The sequence below is a fragment of the Capsicum annuum genome, chromosome 4, assembly GCF_002878395.1.
Source record: "Capsicum annuum cultivar UCD-10X-F1 chromosome 4, UCD10Xv1.1, whole genome shotgun sequence".
Classification (NCBI taxonomy): domain Eukaryota; kingdom Viridiplantae; phylum Streptophyta; class Magnoliopsida; order Solanales; family Solanaceae; genus Capsicum; species Capsicum annuum.
The window spans coordinates 229,337,734-229,361,032 of record NC_061114.1 but is presented as its reverse complement, the minus strand read 5'-3'; the positions used below and the strand labels follow the sequence as shown (position 1 = coordinate 229,361,032).

The 23,299-nt window shown below is 34.2% G+C and overlaps 1 protein-coding gene, 1 long non-coding RNA gene and 6 other non-coding genes across 10 annotated transcripts; all 8 read right to left on the bottom strand.

The window, feature by feature from the left end:
- Positions 1–678: 678 nt before the first annotated feature.
- Positions 679–789, bottom strand: LOC124898340. Its single transcript, XR_007055312.1, has one exon. It is a non-coding gene; the product is annotated as a small nucleolar RNA Z279/snoR105/snoR108 (small nucleolar RNA).
- Positions 790–2,416: 1,627 nt separating this feature from the next.
- LOC124898342 lies at positions 2,417–2,526 on the bottom strand. The gene has a single exon (XR_007055314.1). It is a non-coding gene; the product is annotated as a small nucleolar RNA Z279/snoR105/snoR108 (small nucleolar RNA).
- A 1,485-nt stretch (positions 2,527–4,011) lies between these two features.
- LOC107866874 (protein PSK SIMULATOR 2) lies at positions 4,012–12,343 on the bottom strand. Of its 2 annotated transcripts, none has more exons than XM_016712880.2 (13): positions 12,148–12,343; positions 11,146–11,439; positions 9,671–9,987; positions 8,770–8,862; positions 8,593–8,683; positions 7,886–7,979; positions 7,042–7,139; positions 6,704–6,773; positions 5,859–5,962; positions 5,649–5,765; positions 5,428–5,504; positions 5,215–5,259; positions 4,012–4,765 (listed from the first exon to the last, which is right to left on the bottom strand). In XM_016712880.2, the coding sequence occupies exons 2-13, from the start codon at positions 11,392–11,394 to the stop codon at positions 4,312–4,314; spliced, it is 1,809 nt and encodes a 602-aa protein (XP_016568366.2). In that variant the 5' UTR covers positions 11,395–11,439; positions 12,148–12,343; the 3' UTR covers positions 4,012–4,311. The 2 variants fall into 2 exon arrangements, with proteins under 2 accessions (XP_016568366.2, XP_016568367.2); XM_016712881.2 differs by lacking the exon at positions 12,148–12,343 and adding an exon at positions 11,881–12,104.
- Positions 12,344–19,746: 7,403 nt separating this feature from the next.
- LOC107866875 lies at positions 19,747–23,018 on the bottom strand. Of its 2 annotated transcripts, none has more exons than XR_001673050.2 (2): positions 22,852–23,018; positions 19,747–20,298 (listed from the first exon to the last, which is right to left on the bottom strand). It is a non-coding gene; the product is annotated as an uncharacterized LOC107866875 (long non-coding RNA). The 2 variants fall into 2 exon arrangements; XR_007054779.1 differs by having other exon boundaries at positions 19,747–20,283.
- LOC124898333 lies at positions 21,347–21,417 on the bottom strand. Its single transcript, XR_007055306.1, has one exon. It is a non-coding gene; the product is annotated as a small nucleolar RNA Z105 (small nucleolar RNA).
- Positions 21,510–21,608, bottom strand: LOC124898344. Its single transcript, XR_007055316.1, has one exon. It is a non-coding gene; the product is annotated as a small nucleolar RNA Z161/Z228 (small nucleolar RNA).
- LOC124898332 lies at positions 22,524–22,596 on the bottom strand. The gene has a single exon (XR_007055305.1). It is a non-coding gene; the product is annotated as a small nucleolar RNA Z105 (small nucleolar RNA).
- LOC124898345 lies at positions 22,679–22,776 on the bottom strand. Its single transcript, XR_007055317.1, has one exon. It is a non-coding gene; the product is annotated as a small nucleolar RNA Z161/Z228 (small nucleolar RNA).
- Positions 23,019–23,299: the final 281 nt, after the last annotated feature.

Here is a 23,299-nt window from a genome sequence, read left to right as displayed (position 1 = left end):
TCTTTTGTTTTTTAGTTAATAGTGACAAAATCAAAAACTAAAAAGGGTCGAAATAAGGTATGGTAAAATTGGAAAACTTACAAAAGAAAAAAAAAAAGAGAACTAAACTAAAAGGATTGTTTGATCGGAAAATAAGTTATTCCGAAATTAGTTAGTTATCCCATATCAAAGGTGAAACAAAAATAACATCATAATTTTAGAATAATCAATTTTAAAATGAGTTATCCCATATATTTAATCTCTAATAAATCTAACCTAGAATTAGTTTTTTTTATTATTATTTTTCATTCGGTGTTCGGTGCCCTCATTAAAGGACCAACCCCAATAGAATTTTCTCCATCCATACCCAGAGTCAAATCATCGATCAACACCCTCATTAAAGGACCAACCCCAATAGAATTTTCTCCATCCATACCCAGAGTCAAATCATCGACCTTTAATTAAGAGTGAAACAGCCCCAGCATCATCCATTACATCCACTAAACCACTGGGTAAAGCAGCCCCATACACTACATCACTAACATGGGTGGGTGAAGCAGCCCATTCACTACACCATACCAAACGAATGGGTGAAGCAAGGGATCTAAAATTAGTTATCAAGGAGCCTAAAGTTTAAACTAGACTTGAATTATTATTTTTTTTTTGGGGGTCGGGGTAGGTGGAATGATTTCAGGAATAGGGATCAGATTGGTTAAAAATGAGAGCGCCCAAAATGTCGTAACGAGGCTGAGCCTGGACGCCCATCTCGCATATTTTTAATTTGCGAGTAATGACCACTCATCATATCCCATTAAAACTTGCCTGAAGGATCATATTTTTATTTGGTCCATTCCCTTCATTATTTATTCTGTCCACTAAACACCATCACTCTCTTTCATTATCCAGTGTGGGATATTTATTTATTTCCACTTATCAATTGCCAGCTCGTCTTGTTGTGCTGTGATTGTTTTAAACCATATATAAGGTTGATGTTTAGTAGATAGTATAGTTGTTTGGCTTAGATTCAGCATTTTGATTTCCAAAAGGAACTTTCAAGCCAGAAGTTCCTTCTTTTTTGTTACTCCATTGATTGTTGCAACAAATCAATGATATAAAGGATAATACGAACTTCCTTGCGATATATTTGACCGTCAAGAACGTCGGACAACATTTTTCTTTGACAAAAGACAAAGACAATACTTGGTGTCATGTGTCTTGATCTTTATTTTCACTTGATCTCTTTATGAATGCTCCAGAGTTTGTAGAATGTTGAAGAATTGAAATGTCAATGTCCTTTTGAATATCCAAGAGTTTGGTACTTTCGAGAGGTCTTTTCAAAGGAATTTGTATTTTTATATACAGACGTGAACTAGGATGAAAAATAAATAAGCTCCAAGAAATAAGATGAGCCTTAAAGTTTGAAGATACATTGTACTCCACTCTTTTTGCAGATATCCATTTAGATCGGGTAAAATTGCAGCTTGAATTGCATCCTCCTACATGAAGTTTCTAGTGGTAGTCGCTAACCAAAAGGTGATAGGAATAGGATTCACATGAAATGAATAATTACTACTCCCGAAATTCAAAAGGTGTAAGTTTACACAGATTATGAAGGTGCAGAGGACACGAATTAGGGTAGGGGATTAGTAGGTAGGAGTACGTTCGTAATAATAAGGAATACTAGTGTTTTGTTTGTATCTGTATTTGTAGTTTTCTTGTAGTCTCTTGTTCGTGGTGTTTCGGTGATGTCTATGATTTTTGTATAGCTAGTTTACAGTATTACCTTATGGGTGTTTTGTTTCTTTTATTATCTAATGGTGTAATAACTCGTTTCGTTTTGTTGTTTGCTTTTATGTTTTTTGTTTGCTTGCTATACTTCTATTTGTCCTAAGTCGAGGTCTATCGAAACAACCTCTCTACTTCATATGAAATAGTAGTATGAACTTAATATCGATTTATCGAAAACAACCTCTTTGTCAAAAACAACCTCTCTACTTTATATGAACCTGATATCGAATATTGAAAACACCTCTAAAGTACCCACTTTGTGAAAAAACAACTTTTCAATCGGAACTAGATTGCATTTTATCACTTCCAAACTCCCATGTGATAGTGATATTACACTTTATCCATTTCAAACCCCCAGTTTGTGAAAAAACAACTTTTGTATTGGAACTAGATTACATTTTATCCCTTCCAAACCCCCATGTACTATGAGATAGTGATATTACACTTTATCCCCCAATTTGTGAAAAAACAACTTTTCTAACAACTTTTCTATCGGAATTAAATTGTATTTTATCTCTCCCAAATCCTATACCAATGTACTATGTATGAGATAGTGATATGACTATCTTACCCTCATAGACCCATACAACTGTCCCAAACCCCACTAGGCACTAGGGGAGGGGGGTGGGGGATGTTAGTTTGAAGCATAGGGATCAGATTGGTATAAGTGAGGGCGCCCAATTTGTCGTAACCAGGCTGGGCTGGAACGCCCCTCTTGCATTTGTATAAAATGCAAGTCATGACCACTCATCACTTCCCATTAAAACTTGCCTGAAGGATCATACTTCTTTCGAAGCCCAATGCCTACATTCTTTAATCTTACCAAATCAGCCAACAACTTTCTTCACTCTTCGATGTGGGATGTTACCTCCCAATTTTCTCATTCCCAACTCTCATTCTCACTTGATATTAACCCCAAATTCATTTTGCAGCTTATATATAATTTATCAACTTTGGATTCAGACTCATGTTAGCAAGTCTTATGTAGGGAGATGACGATGTTTCTTATCTAAGGTGATCCCATTTTTTGGACTCCAAGGATGAATTAGTATTTGCTGCTCAATCATCGGTAGCAGATGTAACGTTATAGGTACGGGTTTAACTGAACTCATAACTTTCGAAACGGAGGATAAACTCGTGTAAAAATTTACTAAAATTGTGATTATATTTCATGATATTACAACTATCTATTATAACTTACACCGAGCTCAAAAAGAAACAATAGTATTACTATCAAAATGTATAAAGAAACATTTTTCCACGTCTAATAACATTTGTTTCATCCCTTGGAGAAATCATGGAAGGATTATCCACTTAGGCTTTCACCCTTGCATACAATTATTGTCCAAGATGTCATTTTATTCCACATTCCTTGATTGTCTAACTTTATCAGAATTGCTGTCCATGAATATGGATACACCTACATTTCCAATTAGGACACTCATATCTATTGATAGTGTGGTTTAACATGTAGTAGAATGTTGGAGTACTTTATAATTGTACAAAAGATACGAGACACGTTCAGAATTTGAATTTGGTAGATTCAAACCTTTAAAGTTATTAATAGTGAACTTAAATGACAGCTCGGTGCACTAAACCTCCCCGTTATGCGCAAGGTGGGAAGGCCCACCACAAGGGTGTATTGCAGAAGAAACATTGTTGATTCAAAATTAAATATTCGCAAAAGAAAAATTAATGGTTTTTCATTGCTCCTGTGTAAAAATGATGGATTCGATTAATTCATAGTACTATACGAACTCCTAAAATACTTGCATAATTTTAAGCCTCTTTAGGAAGCTGATTGCAAACCATTTGTTTGAGTTATTTGCAAGGGAGTACTAAATGCACATCCACAATTTCATGTATATATATTGAAAGCTAGGTACACAAATTTATTCATTTTTATTTTAAATGAGGAAAAAATCAAACATGGTTGATATCTTCAAAAATTTAAATTAAACCAAGTTAAAAGAACATTACTGAACTTCAATCTTGGAAAAATAAAGGGCAGCCCAATGCACTAGAACCTGCTCAACCGCTATGCACGGGGTTCGGGGGAAGGCCTCACCACAAGGGTGTATCACACGCAGTCTTATCTTGCATTTCTGTCGGAGGCTGTTTCCAATGCTTGAACTTCAATCTTGGACCAACAACAAAATAGAGATCGCTATAGGGTCTTTATTCTTACCGTTACACTTCGTATCATCAAGACCACAACAACATATCCGGTGTAATTCCTCAAGAGACATAAATATACTTCATATTATCAAGACATTCACAGCAAATTTCAACAATTTTAGTAAAGTCAGGCAACAAAATGCCCAAATAAAACAACATTTTCTATCACCCTTTGAACATCCACTTCCACTAGAATCTAAATGTGTTTTGATGATAACAATAATAATAATATGCTACAGTATTACAATTTCCCAATCACCATATGATGGAGATTATATATACAAAGAGGCTGCTGTTCCAGAGAAGGAGGGAGCTAAGAATCAAGAAAACAAAAAATGAACTTTTTTTCTGCTTTTCTTTAGCAACTTAAAATGCTGAATCTAAGCCATCTAATATATCCAAAACATTAGCCTTTGGATGTTGAAAGTCGGTACGAGGGGAGTTACCCATGCTTCTACTTAGCGCCCACACCTTTTTCCGATTCTTGGGCAACAGAAATTCCTGGCTTTTGCTTCTTCCGGGAAGCACACATTTCCGTTTCATCACCTTCTCTAGTAAGTTTCTATCTTCGAGAGAAATCTGGACCTTAGATGTTTTTGAGCTAGTGTTTGTCACCTCGGTCTGCAGATTAAATCCTTTGCGTGTTGGTGATCGTCCTGGGAAAGCCTTGGGGCCGTTAAACCTTACCAGGCTGATCAGACGGTGAAGCCATGTCACTAGCTCGAGAACATGGTAGTCCATTTTCTGTTTGTCAGCATGGTAGAGTGTCTGCAGTCTAATGAGGGTAACTTGTGGAGGGTTCTTCTTTCCAAACTCGCTTCTGAAAGAGAAACAGCCAATAACATCAGAAGCGGATGGAAAATTCAATCTATCATGTATTCAACTTTTCAAGTCCTTGACTGATATCATTGTACTTCTGAACCTATGAGTTCAAAGTCGAATTTATTGAAATTTTAGTGAGATTTCGCTTGTCTATACAGTCGGACCTCTCTATAACAGTCATCCTATATAATAACATTCCACTATAACCACCATATTTTCTGTGGAACCAACCTTTCATGCTAGGTCATATCATATATTCTCTATAACAACCAAAAGTTATCAGAACAAATGATGTTATAAAGGGTTTGATTATATGCAGAAAAAACTAGGTTCAATTGAACCCGCAGTGCATGGAATATTATATCCTTGAAGAATGATGTCCAGACTGAACTGCAAATGTAGATATTCAATTTTGTGCATGTAAAGACAGAGAAGCGTGGAACTTACCCGGTATTAGCCCACTCTCCAACCCATCCAAAGCCTTGGTATGCTCTGTGATCCAGTTGCCAAGAAAGAAAAAGACAAAATCAGCATATATTAGCAAAACTTTGTGGGGGGTTGCGTTTTTGTAACTTCTTATGTAGTTAGTTTGTCCACTAGCTGGAACAACTACATGTATAATTTAATGCTCAGTTCAAACAAAACCATTGAAACACATACTTTGTAGTGTCTGCGGCTACTGGGACAAGCCACTGGAGAGTTTCTTCCATCTCTGCTTTAATCTGAGCTATCGTGAGCTGCAAAAAGTATAATGTTGAGGAACTATTTCATATAAATATAAAACTTAATGCAAACATAAGAACTAAATACTTCGTTTTAACCCCTGCGGAGTGTAAACGACAGATAGGGGGAAGAATGAGAAATTAATACGGAGGGCAAACCTCTTCCTTTGCATCAACTGCCTGCAGACGTGAACGAAGGGCTGTTTTTATGGAGGGAGGTAATCCATTATATAATCCATCCCTCATGTTAGGGGGAAGAGAGGTGGGCCGTGATGCCTGACATGATATCAAATCCCATTGTTACGAAAACTGTCGGAGCAGTCCTAAACAGTGCAATCCGTATCGCTTTAATTCAGCACTAAAACTTACAATGTTATCGATTTGAGTAATCAAGTTAGCATAGTGTAAAGCAAGACCAGCTACTCCCAGTCTTTCTTGTCGCTTGGCAGGCTCCTTGCCAGCAGATGTCAATCCTGCGAGAAGCATAGAGATTTGTCTACATTTAAGAAAACAATTATACACTGGGAAAGAAGAGACAAATGAGTACATATGCAAGTTAACTCTAGCGTTGTACATAGCAAGAGTAGTACTTAAAATGACAACACAGAGAACTGACACCATGAAACATTTACCATTCGAGAGAAGTTAAAGGTTCATACAAAAATGATAGTACTTGATATTTATAGCTAACTCCAGATGATCTTTTACACCCCTTATACCATTCTGCTTTTATTTTTTATTTTAAGAATTCCTCGCTTGGTAAATGTACAGATTAATGATTAGTCACAACTCTTTCATCTTCCCTAACATGTAACGCACATGCAGTGACTTGGGAAACTTGGATGCTGAAGGATCTGAAGAAGGAAAACCACCAAAAACTCAATGGTCGACCAAATTTAAAAATAGCAATAATCAATTAATTGTCACGTTAATCAATCAAATAATAAAGTGTAGCTTGACTTTCCCTTCGTTTCATTTCCCCTTCCATTGTACTTTTTCTGGAGTCAGGATGTTCTCTATAACCCATTATTAGTGAAAAATAGTTTGATAAAATAAAATGTAACGCGAAAAAGGTATCTGAGGCAAAAGAATGCAAGTGGCTGGTGCAATTTAGTGGTGTGGAGGGCGAACGCCCATTTATTAACAATGGCATGCTGAAAATGAAAGCCATCAAAATCAAACTGATCAATAAAATAACACATGTACTCTCATACCATTGTCCCCAAATGCTTCCACAATTGCTTGATGTATATAAGTAACAATGTCAACAAGCTTCTCCACAACCTACAACGATAAATTTGGGATCAAAAAGTGGTCATCTCTGAAGATAATAACAGCACTCTTAAAAGAAGAAAAGACAATTTTCATTTCAATCACTAAATCAAACGAAAAGTTTGTTGTCTCCATGAGCTCAACAATTTCCACAGTAGTTTTGAAAAAGTTCTCTTTTTTACGAGTTTTAGCAATTTGATTTTTGGAAAAGTGAACGAATCTAGAAAAGTGAAAAATGCATTTCTTGCAAATGATATAATATGAGTTTTGGTCAAAGTACCTCCTCCAAACCCTTGGCCCAAAGAGATTTCTTTTTCAAGCTCCTCGCAATTTTTCTTTGATGTTTTAGCTCACTGTGTAACATCATGAGACCTTCGCCTACAAGTAAAAGAACATATGTCAATTTGTATGTTAATTTACCAAATTATCAAAATGAAGAATAGCAAAGAAGCCAGGACTCTATGGGACAACCAAACATTAACAATGTAATTTTTCTTTTTTATACGAAAGCAGAAAACCCATTGATGTGAACGTCACTTATATGGTATTTGAGTTGTATATTGCTATTAGCTACAAAAATCAGCCTCTTTATCTAATGTGCAAGGCAGAGTGTTAGTCTATAAGAGAGCCCATATCGATTACATTTGTCATGACGGCAAGTACAACAACAACAACATACCCAGTGTATTCCCACATAGTGGATGGGGTCTGGGGAGGGTAAAATGTACGCAGCCCATACCACTACCTCCGAAGAAGTAGAGAGGCTGTTTCCGCTAGACATTTGTCATGACGGCATGTAAAGAGTAAGAAGTTAGTTCTTTTTTTTTATTAAACACTTGGTCAAATCAGTATCACTAAATTGCAAAAGATGAGTATATTGATGCCAAATTTGGAGAATCCAGCAGTTAGATCTAGATAGATAGACAGAGTGTTACTGGAACGAGCCAAAGTACTCTCAATAGCTAGAGAAATACGATTCATAAATAACCGTTCAGTTGCATGCCTCACAATTGTGCTTTTCCGCAAAAAGATTTCCCCACAAAATTTTCGTTCAAACCCTCATCCGGTTAAGTCTGCAACAATGATAAATCACAGAACAAAAAATAGAAGTAAAACTGACATGCCTTTTCGAGGTAGATTTAAGGAATCCAATTCCTCAAGTTTCCTCCGATAATCCTGTTCAAATCTATCCAATGCGTGCAGCTCATGATATAATTCCTGCAATGTTACCAGTGGCAGAGTCTCATCACTGACTTTGGACTATTAATATAGATGTGAATCATATCTTTTTAGAAAAATCATCAATTCGGAATAAATAAAACCAGATGTACCAATCAAGTAACTTCCCCTCTAAGTGACACTTCAACTCTTACCATTCTTAATACATTTTTTCCTTACACAAGACAGTATAATCATCATAAATCAGAAACTACTCTTGCTGGTAGATGAAAACTTGCCAAATCTCACACAGTAGATCACGTCTAATATCGAGGAAATTATAATGCCCTCAAGAAGAAACTAACAACATACTCAGTGTGATCCCGTAGGTGGGGTCAAGGAGGATCGAGTGTATGCAGACCTTAACCGGTTACCCCTACCGTGTACAGTAGAGAGATTGTTTCCAATACACCCTCACCTCTCCCCAAGAAGAAACAGTGCTCCAATATTGCCCCAACATTATTACAGTTCATGTAAGTAAGAAGGATATGAAAAAGATCTCGACTCAAGGAACAAGACGAAGAATTTACTTATACAATAAAACATGTAACGTGCTGAGAAACAAAAGCTTGTAGAAAGGTACCACGCACTTCAAAAAGAGGATCGAACTTACAGAAGTATGCTGAGCTAGCGCACTCAGTTCCTGCATCATCAATTCGGCTTCTGATCTTAGTTGTTTATGAGTAAGAGGGTCCAAGTCCAACCTGAGAAGCGGTTACAACTTCTGATAAACATCTTTAATGAAATCAGAATGATTCAACTCATCCACAATAAAAAGGTGTTAGCATACCTGGAAAAATATCGATCTAGGTTGTGCCATTGCGGATCTTTACACATATCTCCAAACCTAATGACTTCGCGAGAGAAAACATCAAATTCCTCCCTACAGAAAACATACAAACTTATTTTCACCAAGGCTTATACTGCTTACAGCATTACGACCTTTTGCAGAATTCTGAAAGGCACCTCCAAATTGTAGCTTCGACTCAAAAGTTTGAATTAATAATGTTCCACCAATTAAGACTTTACTTTTACATACTTCCACTGTTGTATTTTTACATACTTTGAACCTAGAACTTCCAAATAGTCCAGGTAAAATTAATATAAGAATATTGTTTTCAATTAGAAAATATATCGGTAGATAGTATCTTGTTAAATAGTTCTTGGAAACCCTTATGCAAGGTAAAGCTGCATATAATACACCCTGGTGGTGGGGCCCTTCCCCGTACCTTGTGCATAGCGGGAGCTTTAGTGCACTGGGCTGCCCTTGTAGTACAACAACAAGAACAAACCCAGTGTATTCCCACCAAGTGGGGTCTGGGGAGAGTAAAATGTACGCAGTCCATACCGCTATCTCCGAAGAAGTAGAGAGGTTGTTTCCCATAGACCCCCGGCTCAGGATAAAGAATAGTAAACAAGAGCGTTATGAAACATGAAGCAGAGTATATGACATAACATAAATAAGGAATAAGACATAATAAAATAGAAATCAGGGCAATACGAAATAAGATAAATAAGCGCAATATGAAATAAGAGATAAGAAAAGGACAACCACCGAGCAGTAACAAACACTCACAGACCAAAGGCACCCACCACACCCAAACCCTCCCAACTAGAGGCGGGCTGCCCTTGTAGTATCTTGTTAATAGTTAATAAGTGAGGGGTATGGAGTGGATATTTAAAATACTAACCTTTTGTCGGCAGCAGCAATAGCAAGCAGCTCCTTCATATTAGTAGAAACCAACTGTTGCACTCCTTTTGAAGGTAGAATTTCCTTCTTTAAATACTCGACATTTTCTTTGGAAAGAGATTGCAACAAACTTGCTCCTTTGGTAATAGTATTCGCTACCTCAAATGCTAGAATAGATATTTTATTCCCTCTTGACGCCATTCCTGTCATAAAGCCTCCAGAGTTCAAATTTGTCATGCTGCTCCCGAGTGTATCTAATACTTCTACTGCTTTCTCTAGGCCGACTGTGCTGGCCTTGCCAAGAAAAGAGCTAGGAGCCTATCACAAGAAGAAATCATGACTCGTTACCTTACAAAAGCGCAGTATAAAATTCCAGATTACTTGAAATGTGAAAAACAAGAAAAAGAAAAGGAAAACTGAAAGTTGCTCAAACATGGCTCTTGCAGTGAGTTGCCGAGGTTACAAGAGAAATAGATAATTAATTCAACACATGTAGTTGCTCAAACACGGCTCTTGCAGCGAGCTGCCGAGGTTACAAGAGAAATAGATATTTAATTCAACACATGTTTCCCAAAGCATGCCACAATTAAGTTGTCTCATGCGCCATTTTGGCACGAACCAATCAGTATGTGCTTCTATGTAATTTATCTCTAATCCATAGAGTCATCTCAAACTTTTTGAGAGCAGCCAAAAGTTTCAGCACAAAAAATCACGTTGAAGTACTCAAGCTTCCAAATTGTTGATTTCTCGAATAAAATCACAACTTTGTTACTGCAAGACCATGTTTTGAGAAGCAGCGAACACCGATAACATCACCGACGCGTTGAGCAGAATTCAAGAATGCACAAAATGTCAAATTTACCATATGTGCTCTAATCCATGAACATGTTGATGGAACTGTCAGCTTCGCGGTACCATTCTATTTATTCTAAAGGAACTGAATTAGTTATAGGACTTCGAACTACTTTCGCTTGACAACGACAACAAAACATACTAGCATCATTGTCCAGCTCTAGTATAAGCTCATAAAAGACAGCTTACACTCCATTTTTTAGCAGGTCTTACATTTTGATCGGCATACTACCAAGTTGAAACAACAACTCCAACATCACCCTACTTCCGCACATTCTTATTCATCAAACCAATTCTTCCCTTTGGTACTAATTTCACTAGCTTCTGAAAACCTGTGCACCTCGTAATTACAAAATCGAGAAGTTTCTATTCACGTCGATTTTGCGGTCAACTGACTCTTTCCGATTTTCTCTCTTTCATCTTCAATTTTCTTTTTTCTTTCCCTTTTTTAAATATTTTTTCAGCTAATTTCCTTGTTGAATTTTGATGTGATTAGTCAATCAAAAAGGCGTAAGAGCAATTCTATGATCAGGCGTGCAAGAGTACTCAGGATCAATAACGCATGGAATAAAAATGAGCATCCAAATAAATCAACCAAGATTATGTTTCCATAAAAATGAGTACCTTGTTCCCTCCTGTTCTAGCAGGTGTCGATGGCTTTAACTCCCTCGAAATCGACATGTACAATTCACCAGAATCATAGAGATTAGGCGTCCCACGAAAAGCACTCACATCAGGATACGAAAAAGATTCCTCTTTCTTCTGCTTTCCCATGCTCCCTACTGACTTTAGCTTCTTCGAAGACCCCGTGGTACTCTCATGGTGAATTTCAGCTTTATTCCTCCCTGTCCCACCTGTACAAACACCTCCCATTTTGCTCCCAACACTCAAATGGGAAAAAAGATTCAACCTTTACACCTATCACAAACAAAAACAATAAAAATTGAAATCCATCCATCAATCAACAACAACAACATACACAATGTAATCCTCCCACAAGTGGGGTCTGGAGAGGTTAGAGTGTATGCAGACCTTACCCCTACCTCGTAGGGATAGGGAGGTTGAAACCCATCCATCAATCAACAACAACATACACGGTGTAATCCCACAAGGGGGGTCCGGAGATATTAGAGTATACGCACACCTTACCCCTACCTCGTAGAGATAGAGAGGCAGTTTCCAAGAAATCCATTAATCAAATCTATCCATTTTTTAAGCTAAAACAATCCAAGAACCATAGAAAGGCCTAAAATTCATTCCATTTTTCAATGATTTCAAAGCTAAAACATAAAAAAAAACTCAAAAGGGTATCCATTTTCAGTCTCTAAAAATCAAGAAAAGCAAAGAAAACAACCATACCAAACTTAATCAGCAGAACAAGAAAACTCAAAATTCAGAGAAAAAGATAAGGCAAATAAGTATAATTCTCTAGTGGGGTTTTAAAGTTTTCACTTTCCAAGAATCATAAATGAGAAACCAAGAAAAAGATCACTTAAAAAAAATTATAATAAATTTTAACAAAGCTAGTCCGAACACCACGATTATAAAATTAAAAAAAAATATATATATATATAATACCGCGTGTTATGGAGCAACAAATAAATGAAAATGGAGAGTTAATGGTACCTTAGAAGGAAGAAGAAGATTGAGAGGACACGGACAAGCAGCTGAATTACTTGACCAAAAGATTGCTGTTTTTTGTTTACTTTTGTTCTTTTGTTTGTACTTTGTGTTGTGTTGTGTTTGTGTTTATGGTTAGAATTTGGGTTTTTGGGTTTGACTCTTTGAGGAGAAAAGTTCAAAGTTTGGCATAAAAGTCTTCTTCGCAAAATGTAATGGATGAATTATTTTATTTTTAATTTTTTTTTTTTGGGTTTTATTTTAGTAACTTGATTTCTATTAAATATAATTGTTTGAATTTGTTTGTATTTCCATCTTTACTTATTTATTATATTAAAAATATATATTTAATAATATTTATTTAGTTTGAAAAATTTAATGAATAATTTAATATGATAAAATTATTCTTATTATTTAGTACTACTACTACTTTTAAGTACGTGTGTCGAGTTAATAGTGGATAACTACTAATTGATGGGAAGTACTTTAGAGCAGGGGCGGAGCTACATACAAGTTAGGGGAGTTCAATGAACCCCCTTCGATGAAAAATTATACTATATGTACATGGTTAAAATTATTATTTATGTATATATAATAGATGTTGAATCCCTTCAGTTGGTTCGTAAATCTACTTGTGAATTTCCTTGGTGTCAATCCTGACTCCGCCACTACTTGTGGTTTAGAATTTGGGTTTCACACTTCAGAAAAAAGTAAGTGGAGAAAAGTTCAAAGTTGGGGATAAAAGTCTTCCTCTTGAAAGGTATACTAGGTAAATTATCATTAATTTTAATGGTCCTAAAAATTAACATGGTTAGTGACAGGATGATTGGATTATTTCATTTTTAGTTAGAAATTTCTGATTTCAATGTTAAGTAGAAGAAAATTTTTGTAGTAATGGATTTTATAACATGTAATGATTTAATTAAACTCTAACATGAATGCTATTAAAATTGGAGAAAATCGAAATAATAAAAAAGTTAAAAGAGCAGAAGAATTGCCTGTCATTCTTGTTTTTCTTTCATTCTATCTATGTCACAATTGGAGTATGGGAGGATATTTTTTTTTTTTACCGATATATCTTTTTTAAATTCATAGTTGACGTTTGACTAGAGATTTTAAAATAAATTTTATCAACATATTTTTAAATATTTATTTAACTATGAAATTTTAAAATTGGGTCAAATGTATTTTTGAGAGAAATTTTACCTTCAATCATAAATTTTGATTTTTTTTTTTTGGTCCAAACACAACTTTGAACAATAAAGATTACAACTTCAAAAACTCAAAATTTCAACTTCAAAATCTTATCAAACTGGAGCATAGTAGGCTTTGCACCTGTAAAATATAGTGTATCAACTATACTAATAGATTAATAATTATCTCAATTATACTTCATTATCAAATACTATATTAATTAATCATTATGACTATGTAATGTGTATGATTTTTCTAATTCAATTAAACAAACGTTTTGTATGAATTTGACCAAGTATATTTTAATCAGCATTCACCATCATGGTTACTTCATCTCGTAAAAGTTTATTGGCATTAGGTATTACATTAATTTAATAAATGCATAATATGTATGTTAATTTACATTCTATGTTACACTATAATTAATTAATTAATACATATTACCTTAAGTTTTGACTTAACCAACCATAATAAAATAGCATAATTTGATGTAAAATATTAAATGCATAAGTTTTTATCATTCTTCTTTCTCTGCCCACTTGTCAAACTCTTATTATTTACTTTTATTTTTTTGTGTTTTTAAAAAATTTGTACAGGGGTGTCAATGATCAATAATTTTGGGGGAATTAAATATTATAGAGTGTGGAGAAATGTATCTACTACAAGTCAATACTATCAAGAGATAACCCAAATATAAAATATTTTGATATTTTTATGACATGTGAATTCTTTTAAATTTATTTTTTTTCATTTCAAAAATTTGGAACGTCTAGAAATTAAAATAGAACATGCTTATAGCTGTGTTTATACAAAATATCACATTGGTATTTAAATAAGTTCTACGCATATGACTTTTGACCTATTTAACGCGTAACATTTACTTTAACGTGCATACTAATTATATGTTTTCAATTTATTCAACAGCGCAATATTGATCAGTCAAAAACATTTATATTTAAAAAATAAAAGTTGCGGAGATGAAGTGTTCATATGGATTATGGAACGAAATTATGGAGCAACGTGGGAGTGACCTTTGTGGCGGATAAGATGAAGAAAGCGAGATTGAAAATGTTCAGACATATGAGCAGAAGGTGCGCTGATGTGCCCGCAAGGAGATGTGAGATAGAGGTCGGCCATAATAGGAGTAGGAGAGGTAGAAGTGTGCGAAAAATAACTCAACAATGTGATTGAACATGATATAACTCAATTTTATCGTACCGGAGACATGACCCTAAATAAGAAGGTTGGATGTCGATCTAGGATAAGGGTAGAAGGCTATTAAGTAGCCGAGTGTCGCACTTTTTGTAGCGAGGTCGGGAGCTATTTAGTATTCGTGTAGTCTCTTATTCTTTAATACGAGTATGCATTTACTGCTTCATTTGCCTTGTATCTTGTTAATTTGTTGTCCTATAATATTCTTGCAATTATGCTTTGATTACATTTTTTTTTTTTGAGTCAGTGATTTATCGGAAACAATCTCACTGCCTTACAAAAGTCAGAACAAGTTCGCATACATACTACTCTCCTCAAATTCTACTATTAGACGGCATATGTTATCGACTTATCGTTGTTGTGTGTTTGGAACTCGTTGATACTTGTTATTCTTATCTTACTGTTCAAAATGTGTGGAAATTAAATGGTACGAAAAATGAAGGTGCTAATTACATAAAACTATAATTTTGCTACTTCTCCATAATTTCTAGTGAGAGCTAACTAAGCCCAAAATTATTACTATTTTTTTCAAAAATAAGAATTAGGTATGCTGAATCCACTAGATAAGAAGGCTCCAAAAATCCAATTTGATTTTTTTCTCTCTTAATTTATCACTAATAACACCTCATTGTTAATTAATCATATTTAACTCTTTAACAAAACCACTAAGCAAAAGACAAATGTAAGCAAAACAAGTGGGAGGTCATAATGGTCACTTTGACCAAAACAAAAATGGAGTTTTATTAGTCATACTTTGTGTAGGCCCCACCAGATTTGGACCCCAAAGATAAGATTGTTGTAATTAAGCCTTTGAATTCAAATTAAATGAAAGAATTGAAATGGTCAAACATACTTAAAAATACAAATTTGTTGTCAGTATTACTAATTTTCAAAAGAAATTTAAGAAAATAGTGGCCAATGTAAATGTGTCAGCGTCACTTCTTGACAGAGGCGGAGCTCGTTAAAAAGAGGCGGAGCTAGAATTTTAACGAAGGAGATTTCATATTCAAAGAAAACTTAGGATTTCAACTAAGGGGGTTTCATATTAAAAAAAAAAAACTTAGTCGAGGGAGGTTCAACACCTATTATAACCACATAAAAAATAATTTTAATCATATATAAATATTATATTTTTCTGTCGAAAAGGTTCGGTCGAACCTCCAAACAGAAGGCTGGCTCCGCCCTGCTTCTTGACCATTCCATCCCCCGCAACTCCAACTCAGTGCTATGACATTTTTTCTAACTTATGCATAAATATTTTGAAAATAATACTTTATATATGAACTAATCAAATATTTTTATTATGCCATTTTGGGAAAAAACTACACTTTTATGTTGAAAAATTGATTAAGCTTAAATTTCTCATTTTATATTAAATGACATCCTTTTATATTATAAAATTTTAAATAAATTTATTTTTTTAAAAAATGGGGGAAGAATATGCTAAAGGAGAATGTTTGGAGAGTGAAAGAAACGATAAAGTCAAATGCTTTTGTTTTAGAGTCAACATAATGAAGTAAATTAATGGACACGTGGAAGTTTATAATTGGCTTGATTTAATAACACAATGTTTTTGTCAACTACATGCAATGCAGGCATCTACGATGTTCACACTTTGAAAAATAGTGTATGGAAATTTCCACATAAAATCTGATTTTCTTTAAGTTGTAATAATAAGAAAATTGCATGCCATGACTGTGTTTTTATTGGGCACAATTTGGAATTGTAATATCATAAATAATGATTTGATATATTTGAAATAAAAGAATAAAAACTAATGGTTAAATTTTCATGTTTAGTAGATAAATGGAGAACTCTAATGCCCTCGCAGTGAACTAATTGAGGTCGAAAATGAAAAAAAAAAAAAAAATATGCGGATGAAAAGGAATAACAAATCGATGAAAGAACATGAAATTATTTTATTTCAATAGAGGTTGAGGACATTAATGAGGGTGAGCATCGGTAAATTCCAGATTCACTGTTGTTTTTTGCTTGGAGCGGCTTACCCCCTTGTTAGTTTGAGATCTTGAATATAAATCAAGAAAATCTTGACCTTGACGCTACGCTGATCATTCCTCATGCTAAACAGGTTATGGGAGATCTCAAGCATATGTTGAATTGAGAGTAGATTTGTCTTAGTCTTTATGAGTTTCAGAGATTTAGATCAAGATAGTTCACTTCGGCTATCACTATTCTAAAAGAGGAAGCATAGCAGGCACGTTAAACCAATGTCTAACAACACGAAAAGATAGCCCTAAAGTGAGGACCCCAGAGACAATATTTCTCAATTGTTAATCAACGTAATAATCATTCCTACTTGACAAAGGTTTTTTTTATTCAATCTTTTAATAAACAAAAAAAGATTTCTCAAGATTCTTAAAACGTTAAAAGTGTATTTTTGAACCACCCCCAACCCACACACACATAATTCCACAATTATTTAGCCTTGTTAACTTTAGCTTTAGAGGGATACATGCCATTCTCCATTCTATTGTATAATTTGTATTAGTGTCTTAAAAGTAAAGAAAGTCAGCTACTTTATTTGTTTAAGAAGTTAATTCAACTTTATGGTCTAATTCATTGTCTCTAATTTTGCTTCATTTTGGGATGATATATATCGTGATTTTCAGTGGTCTAATAAATTCATTGATCAATAGTGCATTGTCTGTTAAGTATTCACTGACATTGTCATCGTCAGAACTTAACTTTCTTAAAGTACAGACAGGCTACTTGAAAGTCATACTTTGATTTGAATTATGTTTCTTCAAGGTTTGATAATAGGGATATATCCTACAAAATGTATTCAAGGTTTTTAAAGAGCAATAATCCTAGTTATACTAAATTCTGAAATACAGCACATTGGATTTAGCTCTTTCGACTCGAGATTGTTTTAAACTTGGTGTATTTAAAATGGTTTATTTACCTTACAAAGCTAGGAATAAGATCTGCGTATATTTCATCATTGTTCTTTATCGAGGCAAGTTTGTGATCTTTTATCTAATTTGATCATAAATCCAAGTAATGTTAAACTAGGAGAGATTTCACTTTCAATAGTTGAACTCGACTTAGATATATCTGCTTTGAATCAACATTTTCTTCACAGTTAATTTCGTATCAAGAATGTCGACTTGCTCTTACAATATTAATTTGACTTTTCATGAATCAAACAGTGGAAACTTTAAAGATTAAATCATTGAACTTGTGATAATTTTAAAGAGTAAAAACTTTACAATGTTGACTAATTTTTTGAATGAACATATTAAGGAACAAGTTTGTACAAAGTTGAATCCAACCTAATGTGTTAGTTTGCAAACCAAAAGATTAAATATAACTTGTATCACCAAGCTTTTTCACAAGTGGTTGCAAGTTGTATGACTTGAAGATAAAGTATCCACGGGAGAAAGCTTCAAGTATCTTGGGTTCATAATTTAAGGAGACAGAAATTGACAATGATGTCACATATCACTTTGGAGGACTGAGTGAAATGGAGGCTATCATTCAATGTACCATGCGCGATAAGAATGTATCACCAAGGCTTAAAAGTGTAGTAAGTTCTACCAAGTGGTGGTTAGACCAACATTGTTGTGTGGCAGAATGTTGACGAGTCCAAAACACCCATGTTCTGAAGATGAGACGGCAAATATGAGAGTGCTCAAATGGATGTGCGAGCACACTCAATGATTAGAAATGAAGTTATATAAGCAAGGTAGGAGTGACACCAATGACGGATGAGACGAAGTGAAATTGAGATGACTCAAGCATGTAAAGAGAAGGTGCAAGATGTTGGCTGCAGCAGAAGTTAGGAGAGGTATAGATAGGGCGGAGAAAAACTAGGGGAGGCGAAACATGACATGATTCAACTACATTACCGATATGAAGGTAAGAAGGTCGAGTACAATGATAGAATAAATAATTGAGCGTTTACTATATGTTATTGCATTTGTTTTGTATATTTACTTTACCTATTTATATTGAAACAAAGGCTTTAGATATTAGCTGGGAGTAAAATCTACGCACATCTTATCCTTATCCTTTCTAGACTCTACTTAAAAATTAATGTTGAAGGAAAATTACCATGTAAGGGTGGGTAATGTCCTATCATAAATAGATTAATACTTGAACATCCAATCCAATCAAATCAAATTTAGGTAACTCTCTCCACTATAGTACATATTCTCAGTGTTAGTGTTCAATTTTCACCTGTATAATAGGTAGTGTTTTATGATACCCTCTATTAGAGGTACATTATTACACTGCTAGTCGCTTCTTTACATATTGAGTTAACTAAATAGTTAATTGTATGCTCTTTCATATTGAGTTAGGCTGCATTTGATTTTTTTAAGATTCAAATGTCTGAATCTGAATACACATCTAAATAATTAAGATATTGTCTCTAGATCTGAAAACTGAATGATTAATATGTTGTCTCTAGATCTGAAAATTGGATGATTAAGACTGTTTGTTTTTCAACATGTAATGTGTAAAAAAAATTATTTGTATATATAATAAAATAAAAAATACGATTCAAATAAAAAATTAGTTATATATTAAAAAAATATGTAATCTAATACAACAAAATTATTATTTGATTGAGAAAAATCATTTATGTTTGTTAGTGATAGTGGATATGGTTTTTAATGGTGTTTGCGGTGACAATGATTGATGTTGGTGGTGATGGTTGTGATGACTGGTATTGTAGTGATTGTTATGATGGTTGTGATGTGACGTTGCTTGATGTTTGTAGTTTGAGATATTGATTGCGTTAGCTGAAACATGAAGATGTTTGTTGTGATAGTGGAGATAGTTGTTAGTAGAGATAAATTGTAGCGATGATAGTGGTTGAAGTAGTGGTAGAAATGGCGTTACTAGTGAAAATAGTGGTGGCAGCCGAAGAATGTGTGGTGACTGATAGTGGTTGATAATGGTGGTACTGTTGACGGCGGTTGTCGATAGTAATTGTGATGGTGGAGGTGATTGGTGGCGGCGGTGGTAGTTGACAATGGTGACGGTAGCAGAGGTGGCTAGTGGTGGTGACTGCTGATTATGAATAGAGTGAAGAATATTATTCAACACCAGAATATCTCTTCAGATCTATTAAGACTTGATTCTAGATCTGGATTATTAACACCTATTCAAACCTATTAAGAGTTAAAATCTTAATAAAAAATAAATGCACTTAATGATCTGAGATTTGATCCATTCAAATTCAGACTTCCATTAATTACAAACAAATGAAGCCTTAATCAGTTAATTGTATGCTTTTTTGCTTTTTTGTTTTCACAGTTTCTTCTCTCATTTATTGTTTTTTATTTTGGTGGCCTGGAAATGCATTAAAATAATAGAGTATTACATGAATAAACAGGATCTACAAAATTTGAGTTTGGGCTTATGCCCTTTAGAGAGACATTACAGGCCTTAATTAGTAGTTTGTTTTGCCAAGAAGATCCAACCTTGCTCCCTCTTTTGCTAGTGCATCCAGCCACCATACAATCATCAATAATAGTATTATAGTGAAGGTTTCCTTCACTAGCATAATTATAGGAACTTCTTTCGAGTCTACATCGATGTCCACTGGCATAAGAGCATTTTCTTCCACTAGTTTCAGTCCCTCAAGTACAGGCAAGGAGGTTATTAGTATTAGTTACCACATCCCACCACTCCCAGTATTGCCCAGGTAAGAGCAATCAGTGTAAAGTTCAAAAACCTTCCTCAGGATGGTGGAGTTCCCATTCAACACTGACATCAATGATTCTGTTGTTAGGAGCCTTATGATTAGAGAGGTGATGGAATTCAATTGCCTATGAATAGGCATGATACAACACAAGTTCATCAAAATCATTGTTTTTCCAGAAGGGATGATGGAATCCCAAGCAATGAGGTTGTCAAATTTTCTTCCTTTTAGCTTTAGTCCAAGTTAAGTTATATCATCGTTGGCCGGTGCAAAATCAGATGGTTAAGGAGTCTTGGTAACTAGTGCACACGAGGTAAATCCTCTGCTACCTTAAGAGCTACTACACCAGGATGCACACAAAGTAAACACTCTCAATGTAATAAATGAGTTAAAAGACCCCCCAAGTTTCCAATTAAGAAAAGAAAACAAGTGAGTCCCACAAATTTGTTAAAAAAAAAACTAAATCTTTTTTAATAACTGAGATAGTTGTTGGACAACTACATTAGTTGTTCAACAACTTATGCCACTTGTTGAACAACTTGCTCAGTTGTTGAACAACTTTGCAAAGTTAGAACTGAAACAAGTTATTGAGACGAAAAAACTTTTTAAAAAAATAATTATCCCTCCCACCTAATTTAAAGATAATTTAAAGAATTTGAAGGACGAAACTTTGGATTAAAAAGGACAAAGAAGTTTTCCAATTTAACGAGTCCTTCAAATTTTTTAAATTAGGTGGGAGGAACAACTTTTTTTTGAGTTATTTTTTTGAAGTTTTTTCGTCCCAATAACTAGTTCCAGTTGTTCGACAACTTTGCGAAGTTGTTCGACAACTTTGCTTCGACAACTGCCACAAGTTGTTCAACAACTGCGCGAAGTTGCTTAGACAACTAACATAGTTATCCAACAACTATCCCAGTTGTTCAAAAAGACTTAGTTTTTTTATTTAATAAATCTGTGGAACCCACTTATCTCCTTTTCTTAAGGAAAAACTTGGAAGGATCTTTTGGCTCATTTTTCTCCACTAGGGAGTCCTTTTTAATTCAAAGCCCCGTAATAAATAACCCACAAACTAGACAAGGGGAGGATAAAAATCATAACAAGCACAAAGAGAGGAAAAAAGTTGAGCATTCAGAATGAGTAGGAGGTTGGTATTCCTTTCATCAAAGATCGGATGAATTATTTAATCATCATTATGCTCCTTCCTTCACACCATAAAACAAACAAATTTAAAGGAAAAAAACAGCAAAATTTTATCTAACAAAAAAAAAAAAAAACTTTTTTCTACACAAAAAACCATCAGAAAGTTCGGATGTTTCATCAGTTAGGCACACAAAAAAGTACCTCAGATGACCATCATGAGAATATTAATCCAAAAATCATCACACGGTTTCACAAATTCCCCACAACAAATTAAGAAAAAAGAAAAATAACACAAACAAATTAAAACGGATGGAACGTTCTATAATGAAAATGTTCCCCTCGAAGATGTTCCAGCAGGTTTATCAAATAATCCCACCAAAATTCAACAGAGGAAAAAATATTGCTATAGGGTACTGCATTCATCCCCAAGGCATGGCTAATTAAGCTACCAAAGAGTCAAACTCCAGACCCCCCTTTATAAAATCAAAATATACAAACAATTTTTCTAATAAGTTTAAGTATGAACAATTAAGAAGCACTAGGAAAAGGACTAATTATTATATTATTATGAAATCAATGATCTTTCGATCTCATCATAAATATTTCTCCTCATCGGGCTAAAAAATACATTCAAATTCGCACAAACAAGTTATAAATTATTTTTAAAAAAGAGAGCTAAATCAATGTAAGAATGTATAACAACAACAACAACAACAGCAGACCCACAAAGTGGGGAATGTATAAAAAAGAGATTTTATTATTTATTATGAACAATTATGACGCACTCAGAATGAAAAGGACTAATTGCTAAATTATTATGACATCAATGACCTTTCGATCTCATTGATATTTATCCTCATAGTGCTAAAAGAAATATATTCAAATACGCAAATTAAACTCACAAAATCCACCACTAATCGTATTTATTTGGCTATAATTAGCAACGGATTTCTGTTAGCTACAAGCAAATTAACTACAAATGAGATAAAAAATATTTTAAAACATAGTGAAAAGCACTAGTAAAAAGATAAATATAACAACGAATAAATTTTGCAGCTAAACAACAAAACTCGTCGCTAATCCTAATCAGCTAAGAGCAAATTAGCAATGAATTAGCGACGAAATTCATAGATAAATATTTTATAGTGAAGGAAGAGGCAAGCATTCAGAATGAGTAGGAGGTTGGTATTCCTTTCATATGAATAATCGGAATAATTTTTTAATCATCATTATGCTTGCTCTGTAAAATCACAAATTTGAAATTAAAAACAAGTAGCAAAAAAAATAATTTGAACAGTAATATAATATTTCTATAACAGAAACCATCAGAGAATTTGGATATTACATCAGTTAGGCACATAAATGTACCTCAGACGACCGTCGTGAGAATATTATCCAAAAAAATCATCAAGCGGCTTAACAAGTTCATAAAAGCAAAAATGAAAATAAAATAAGAACAAGAAAATCAAACAAAAATAAATAATTTCGAAAACCTGAGAATCAAATATACGAAATCTCCGCCATTGATAAGCTCTGGTTAATCAGAGAGATATTGGAGGTGAAAATGGGCGGACTAATGTATTTATAGGATTGGAAGATTAGGGTTTCCCTGAGTGCTGTTGTTTATGGGCTTTTTAATTGATGGATCCAAAGGCCCATCAACTAGGAAAATAGGGGCAAGTGCATAAATAGTCGATTTGAGGAGCTATATTTAAGTCATAGACGTATAAGGAGTGTCTTCGAGTAACTGTCACGGATTCAAATTTTGAAAATAATTTTTGGGAGAAATGGTGTATAATAGACTTTTGTGGTCGAGCTTTTTCCCGAATTCTGTGCATAACAAAAGTTTTAGTATATTGAACTGTTTTTTTATTTTTTTTTGGCATAGCCATGTTTGTGTTATGTAAGTTATAGCTAAGGTTGAAAAAAATTATGTAAACT

Coding starts and splice junctions, on each gene's coding strand:
- LOC107866874 (XM_016712880.2), bottom strand. CDS start 11,394: ATGGGAGGTGTTTGTACAGGTGGGACAGGGAGGAATAAAGCTGAAATT. Junction 5,766..5,858: donor TTACTCAAATCGATAACATT/GTAAGTTTTAGT, acceptor ATATCATGTCAG/GCATCACGGCCCACCTCTCT. Junction 4,766..5,214: donor GGAGAGTGGGCTAATACCGG/GTAAGTTCCACG, acceptor TTTCTCTTTCAG/AAGCGAGTTTGGAAAGAAGA.